Raw genomic sequence first — 7,874 nt, forward strand, 5'->3', positions numbered from 1 at the left:
GAATGAGTGAGTTTAGTGATGGGTCAATTTGTGTTTTTATTTACTATTAGTCCTATTTTTCTGTATTTTTTTTTCTGCTTAGCGTTAATGATTATGGACAAAATAGTTTTGGTTCTCTGAATGGGGCTTAAAGAACATTGTTAAAAGAAAAAGCAGTTTTTTACTTCGTAAAGGGCAGAAAGCTCATTGTGTGTTTCTAAAAGAGACTCTTTCTTCAGACTTGGATTCCTCTTTCTGGACTAATCAATGGCAAGGTAAGTTTATTTATATAGCACATTTCATACACAATGGTAATTCAAAGTGCTTTACATAGAAGAAATTAAAATAATCAAAAGAAATAAGAATAATTAAAACCGTTTAGAATAAAAAAATAGAATAGAAGTGTTTTGAGTTTGGATGTGAATGTGATTAGGAGCACATCTGATCTCTTCTGGAAGCTGGTTCTGGTTCCAGCATAGTAGCTGAAAGCGGACTCATGCTTAGCGTGAACCCTTGGTATTTCTGATGTGATCCTAATGATCTAAGTGATCTGTTGGGTTTATATTCAGTGAGTATATCTGTAATGTATTGAGGACCTAGGCCATTAAATGATTTATATACCAGTAATTATACTTCAAAATCAATCCTAAATGTGACTGGCAGCCAGTGTAAAGACCTGAGGACTGGTGTGATGTGTTCATGTGTCCTGGTTCTGTACGAGCTGCAACTGTCTTCAGTAAGGAGTCCATTACAATAATCCACCCTGCTGGTGATGAAAGCATGCACAAGTTTCTCTAAGTCCTGACTGGAAACAAAGCATCTAATTCTTGCAATATTCTTCAGATGATAGTATGCTGATTTAGTTATTGCTTTGACATGACTACTGAAGCTAAGGTCTGACTCTAGGGACACACCGAGATTCCTGACTTGATTTTTAGTTGTTTGACTCCTAGCGTCAAGGTATGCATTCACCTTGAGAACTTCATCTTTGAAGCCGTTCTGGAGGAGTGGCAATATGCTTTTTGTGAGAACTGCAGTTTACTATTAATATTTACAATATAATAATCAGAGCCGTTCCAATTCCTTTAAGATTAATGGTTAAAGAAGACGTTTTGTACTCAAAGTCTCTCCAGAACTGAACCAGATCTCCTTACAAGGTTGAGATTTCTGTGATTAAAAATGTACAAGTAGAGTCATTAGAAATTTTATTTTACAGGCTTATTACCCAAACCGTATTAGACGGGAATACATGCAATCAGAAAAAAAATATTATTTTCCATGAGTCTTTTCCTCTCCCTCCTAAAGCTAAAGAGGTGAACTTAAAGGTGAATTTGTGAAGCAAATATTGAAAATTTAGAGCGTTTTCTTTTGTTGTGATTCTGAGAGATGTGCGGAAAGTTAATTAGGTTTGGTATTTGTCTGGAAAACAAAGAGTTTGAGTTTATTCATTTCTTGTTATGTCTTGGAAAGTTTTTCATTCATAAGTGCAGATGATTTAAATCTAAACCCAACTTTAACCAGTGGATGAATGAAGTTAAACTCTTGCGCAAATCTTTAAAATTTGTTAAAAACCAGAAAGCCCTTAAATTGATTTCTCTTTTGGATATGTATAAATCAATTTAAAAAGCCCCCTTTTGATTTACTAAAAAATTTAATAAGAAAAAATCATTCAAAAACTTTATTGACAAAGGCAAGCAATCTAAATGACAGATGAACAGCAGTAGTAAAGTGAGATCTGTGTCGTGTTTAGTCTGATGAGACGTCTGATCTGAACAATAATAACAATAGACATATGAGACTTTAAGTGTGATTGGAAGTAATTTTAAAGTCCCCAATCGAATATGATTGAATAGATTGTAAAAAATAAAAAAAATCAGGATTTACAACGACAAACACTCACATTTAACACTTTGAGCACTAATGAGTTAATAAGAAAATATATGTTGCTGTTTGTTCTCAAATTATGATCAAGGGTGGAAATAAGCTTCTTGAAAATAAGCGTACAGTAAATGCCAGCATATAAAGCCATTACAAATAAATGAAGATTAATAAATGGCATAAAATATAATATGAGAAGTGACACCATTAGGTTTCTGATGTGTGAATATGTGCTTGATCTCGTTCAGCTCTTCTGGATCTGATGTCAAAAACCAGAATGATGACAGTAGCCACGCCCACCAGAGCAGAGAGGACCAATCGGATCACAGCTTCAGTGGGACCACAACAGTGGACAGAGTCTGAGGAATAAAAGCATCAAACTGAGATCAGATCAGTTCATAAACGCTAATATCAGCGCTGACATCAACTAATATCAGCCGTACCTGAACATGTGTGACAGAGTTGAGTGATGTTGAGATGTTGAGTCTAATCAACAATCTTATTTTATGTTCAATCAGTGTGTTGAGTAAGTGTTTATATGATCTATCATCTCAAACTATAAAACGATTCAACAGTTAATATGCAAATAGTTGGTAAAAAAAAGAAGAAGAAAATTTGAAGGACATGAGAAATGATCTCTACTCACCAGGATCAGGAACAGGCGGACGAGCTGGAAAACATGAGAGAGAAAAGATAAATATGAACAAATCTAATCAACAATCTTACTTTTGATTATTTTTGGTTGAGTCAGTGTTTATATGATCTATCATCTCAAACTATAAAATGATTCAACAATTAATAAATATGTAAATAATTGGTAAATAACACAAATATTTGAAGGACAGGAGAAATGATCTCTACTCACCAGAGACAGAAACTCTGAAAGCTTTTAATGATAAACTCCAAAACTCTCTCGTACGTTTGATCTGTAGTTTATAATCTCCAGCATGTTCAGTTGTGATGTTTGTGATGGTCAGAGATCCAGTTTGATTGTCCAGCTTCAGTCTGTCTCTGAATCTCCCAAGATAATCATCATATACAGTGATTCTGTCGGCCTTCACATTAATTTCAGCGATTAAAATGTTTTCATCTCCAAACATCCACCGAATCCATTCATAATCCTTTATTTCAGTGAGATTAGAGTCTACAGTGAGTGATTCTCCCTCATTCACTGATATTTCAACTGTATCAACAAACAGAAACTGAGTTTGTAGCAGAGATATTGATATTTAAATTTCAAATGATCAATATCATAAAACAAAAATAGAAAACAAAACAAAATTGTGTTTGGATTAAAATTGTATCTGGGTATTAAAACATAAAATGGTAAAACAAGTAATGAACTCACCAAAGAAAGCGATAAAGAACTTGTATATGTTTGAAATAGAGGAATATACAGCAAATTTATTATATTTATTTCCCTCTTTAGTTGTGTTCTGTCTCTCATAATCTCCAGCATGTTCAGTTGTGATGTTAATGATGGTCAGAGATCCAGTTTGATTGTTCAGCTTCAGTCTGTCTCTGAATCTCCCATCAAGAACATCATCATATACAGCGATTCTGTCGTCCTCTTTATTGATTTCAGCGATTAAAGTGTTTTTATTTCCAAATCTCCACTGAATCTCATCATCATCCTTTATTTCAGTGAGACCAGAGTTTAGAGTGACTGAATCTCCGTCCTTCACCGACACTGTCACTGATGCTGAAAACAAAAACACACACAGTGTTTGTCAGATTAATACTGTGAAATCGTTTAATAATGTTTTACTACATAGTTTAAAATGTCAGTTTGAAATAAACAATATCATAAAACAAACAAAAATAAACAAAATGGTGTATTAATTATTTTAAATGTTGTCATTAAATAAAGGTGAAAGAAATGTGTTTAGTCTCACCATAGGAACCAATATTGATCTTTCTCTTTCTCACACCGTTGATCTGTAGAGAATAATATCCAGTCTCTTCAGTGATGTTTGTGATGGTCAGAGATCCAGTTTGATTGTTCAGCTTCAGTCTGTCTCTGAATCTCCCATCAAGAACATCATCATATACAGCGATTCTGTCGGCCCGTTTATTGATTTCAGCGATTAAAGTGCATTCATGATATTCAAACTTCCACTGAATCTCATCATCATCCTTTATTTCAGTGAGATCAGAGTTTAGAGAGAGTGATTCTCCATCCATCATATACTTCCATTCATCTTCATCTCCAAACACACCTGAAGATCTGGGGCCGTATTCACAAAGAATTTTAAGGCTAAAAGTAGCTCCTAACTGGCGAATTTAGGAGCAACTCCTAAAAATAATGGGCGTGTCACTCCTAACTTTAGGACTCCTAATTTTTTTCACTAAGAGTAATTCATGAAGCATTTTAGCCCTAAAAGTAGCACCTAAGTCTGGGACAGCTTAAAAGAAGTCGAGAGGACTCCTAACTCACTAAGACCTATTCACAAAGGATCTTTAAATCGCCGCGCGACACACGAGACAGTCAATGACACGGAGTTATTACAAAGACACCTTGAATAGCCTACTGATTGTTGTGGATCTTGTGAGGGATGCAATAACAGCGCCAACTAATCGCAACAACCCAATCAGTGCCGAATTGAAATGTTTGATAACACTTCGCTACCTGGCAAGTTCAACGGGGAAAATGCAATTGTGTAATGCCGACGATCTAGCGATATCCCAGCCATCGGTAAGCAGATCCATCCACCAAACCATCAATGCACTCTGTAGACCCCATATTATTCGACAGTTCATAAGTTTTCCTTTGGACATTCGCCAACTCCAAAGAAACAAAGCCAGCTTTATGGATATTGCCGGTGCGCCCGGAGTGGTCGGTGCTATAGACGGGACACATATTAAAATAATTGCACCACGTCAGGATGAGGACGTGTTTGTGAATAGAAAGAAAACCCACTCCATCAATACCCAGATTGTGTTCGATGCAAACTTCACAATTATCGATGTTGTATCCCAGTGCCGAATTTCCCTTTTATTATTATTTTTTTTTCAGCACCAACTGGGCCAGCAGCAGTAACTGATCCTGCGTCCAGTTGGGCTTTCTTTTCCGTTTTGGCGAGTTCATAATCCACCGTCATTCAACTATTACATTACTTCAATAGGAGCAATATTTCCTTGCTTTAAGTAGTCTATTCAGGCTAATAGGATGTCAATTAACCAAGCAAGTGTTAATGCAAGTGGCGGTTTTCATTAGGGTATTAGGCTACCTTGATTTAATTTTATTTAATTCACAACTTTTCTCTCTCTCTCTCTCTGCCTTTTTAGAATTACACTTCACTGGGGCCTGCACAAACATGTCATTATATATGCATTTCGATTACATTATTATTATTATTATTTGTAGGACACAGACATATTTAGATGTCGTAATTCCATGATTTGGTGCGTCTGTGTTATGTTCCGCATGATGGCCCTGTCATCTAACAACCAATCACCGTGATCATTGCGAGGAAGCTCGTGCATGATAATTGACGTCATCCATAGCAACGAAGACTCACTCTTAGTTTAGGAGTTGTCATTTTTCCTTACTAAGAGTAGGTCTGAAAGTCGTTGTGAATAACTTTTAAGAGAACACTCCTAGCTAAAATCTTTTAGTGCGATTTAGGAGTACTCCTAGTGGTAAGATAAAATGCTTTGTGAATACGGCCCCAGAGTTTCACAGATTAAAGCTTTAAAATCACTTGATGTTGGTTTGATGAAGCTTCACTGAAATACTTTTAATCATTTAAATGTGATATTAATAATATTCTGCAGCAGTACAAAGACAAAAGATGATAAATTAAAAGAGAAATAGATTTACATATGATACAAAAACGAAATAAAAAGACACTTTTACTTTAATGTTGTAACAAGTTCTAGGCTGAATTTAGTTGCTGTATAATGAGTTTAGATATGCTCATGCTGTCGTTCTTTTCTGTCTTAAGTAGATTTCGTAAATATTATTGACTAAACTCTATATCCATATATCTTTAGTAAATGTCAGTGCTGTCCTGTAACAGTGAATGTTAATCCTCTCTCACTAATTTAACCAGTCATTTATTGCATGGTACCAAAACTGAAGACATAAAAACAGATTTAAAACTCACCATCCAGACGCCAGAAACACAGACAGAAGAAAACAGTGCGAAACATCTTCAGCGCTTTCAGTCACAAATATGAAAAGACAAACTCTTCAAAACTGCTTCAGTGAATAAATGACAGATGAGCTGATGTGAAGCTCCAGCGTCGAGATCTTTATTCCTGATAATTCACTCTCTGAACTTTGTCACTTTGAGCTCCAGCACCTCAACTTCCTCTAGATCAATTACATCTTTTTCAACAGAAATAAACATGTGTGAAAAGTGTCTTAAAGCAACAGTTTTCTTACTTTCACAAGAAAGCATCAACCAAAGTCATCGCACATGCAAGCATTGCTTCAAGAACTGAGTGGACGAGTCGTTCTCATGTGTAATGTTACTGTATGGGAGCATCCGCACAGAGAGTGAATTAAGGGAAGACACAGACTGGTTGTTTTATTGAATATTATACATTCGCTCACATTGCCAATGAGTTAACAGTGACTGGACAGTTAGTCTTGACTGGGACACGCGTTGTGTTTCTACAGTCTCTCTGTGCTAAAGCTTTAAATGTAACTCACGAAGGACATTTAGGCATGATAGACACTGGATGTCACATAATTTTCTACAACTTAATAAAGAAAAAACAGAAGTTTTGATAGTTGGTGTTGTAACCTTTCTAGTTATTTCGGATCGAACCACACAGACACCAGACTTAACTTTATTCCTCCTTTATCACCACTCTGTACGTCATCACGTTTTATTTATCCTTTATTTTACCAGGATAGTCCCATTGAGATATAACATCTCTTCTTCCAGGGAGTTTTACACAAAAAAGTTTTACACAAACAACATACAAACATAAAACACAAAATCTTACATAAAATTTTATCCAGCACTCATAAAAAAAAAAAAAAATACTTAACAAAACATACACACGTTTTCTTTAGATTGGTCAATAAGAGATTTTTAAAATCTTTCAAAGAGGGGAGTGTTTCTATCATTATTATACTCTGCAGCTCATTCCATAACCAGGGAGCATAGGAGGAGAAGGCAGGTTTACCCAGCTCTGTACGTACTCTAGGAACCTTTAAAAGCAATTTAGCACTAGATCTTGTGCTATAATTACAGGTGTAATAAGATAAAAGACGACAGATATAAAATGGTAATTTGCCTAACAATGCCAGAAGTCCAATTCGTACAAGGTACAATGATGAGTGTGTGAAGAGGCACTCGTCACAAAACGTAAGGCAGCATGGTTTACACAATCTAACTTTTTTAAAGAAGATGAACTTGCATGCATATAAATCACAGCACCGTAATCTAATACAGAGAGGAAACAACTTTGAATAATTCTCTTTCTTGCTTCAAAAGGAAAAAAATTCTTTAAACGAAAGAGGAAACCCAGTTTTGGTCTAAGCTTTTTCAAGAGATTTTCAATATGTAGATTAAAACCTAATTTTTCATCTAGCCATATGCCTAAGTATTTATAACAATTTACTCTTTCTATACAGTCCCCTTCTAAAGTTAAATTCGGGTAATTTGTTTTGATGGAACCACGTGTGAAAAGCATTTTTTTTTCTAGCTTGGGTTATCCCACAATCTATGTCATTTATATAAGTAGAAGTAGAGAGAGTGGCTAGCCGCACACTGATCCACTTGAGACAAAAATGTCTACGAAAACAGTTTTATTAATAAAGTGCAGGTGAATTTAAAAACAGACAAGGCGAGCAAACGTTTCAGCACATGCTTTCCTCAGTGCTCACTTGACAAACAAGATTCACCCTTTTTGAACAAGTCAGTAATTAGGATCAGTCAGCTGAATCCAATTATCACAGGTAAGTAATTTCCTCATTGATCACTTAAGCAGAATTCACAGCAGATTTTAACAACATTTAGCAGGAAATATGAGACATACAACTACAGAGAATAATCAGA

At 35.4% G+C, this 7,874-nt stretch overlaps 1 protein-coding gene across 1 annotated transcript; it reads right to left on the bottom strand.

Annotated features, from left to right (window-relative positions):
* Positions 1-1,228: 1,228 nt before the first annotated feature.
* LOC307001701 (uncharacterized protein) lies at positions 1,229-3,325 on the bottom strand. Its single transcript, XM_079618522.1, has 3 exons — positions 2,723-3,325; positions 2,504-2,527; positions 1,229-2,216 (listed from the first exon to the last, which is right to left on the bottom strand). The coding sequence occupies exons 1-3, from the start codon at positions 2,955-2,957 to the stop codon at positions 2,065-2,067; spliced, it is 411 nt and encodes a 136-aa protein (XP_079474648.1). The 5' UTR covers positions 2,958-3,325; the 3' UTR covers positions 1,229-2,064.
* Between the last annotated feature and the right edge of the window lie 4,549 nt (positions 3,326-7,874).

Source organism: Phoxinus phoxinus, assembly GCF_949152265.1.
Source record: "Phoxinus phoxinus genome assembly, chromosome: 7".
NCBI lineage: Eukaryota > Metazoa > Chordata > Actinopteri > Cypriniformes > Leuciscidae > Phoxinus > Phoxinus phoxinus.

What these genes read in the sequence shown, in the direction of transcription:
- LOC307001701 (XM_079618522.1), bottom strand. Translation starts at nt 2,957, where the DNA reads ATGTTTGGAGATGAAAACATTTTAATCGCTGAAATTAATGTGAAGGCC. An exon ending in TTTCAGAGTTTCTGTCTCTG is followed by an intron (nt 2,528 to 2,722) that starts GTGAGTAGAGAT and finishes CATGTTTTCCAG; the next exon opens with CTCGTCCGCCTGTTCCTGAT. An exon ending in TCCGCCTGTTCCTGATCCTG is followed by an intron (nt 2,217 to 2,503) that starts GTGAGTAGAGAT and finishes TTTATTCCTCAG; the next exon opens with ACTCTGTCCACTGTTGTGGT.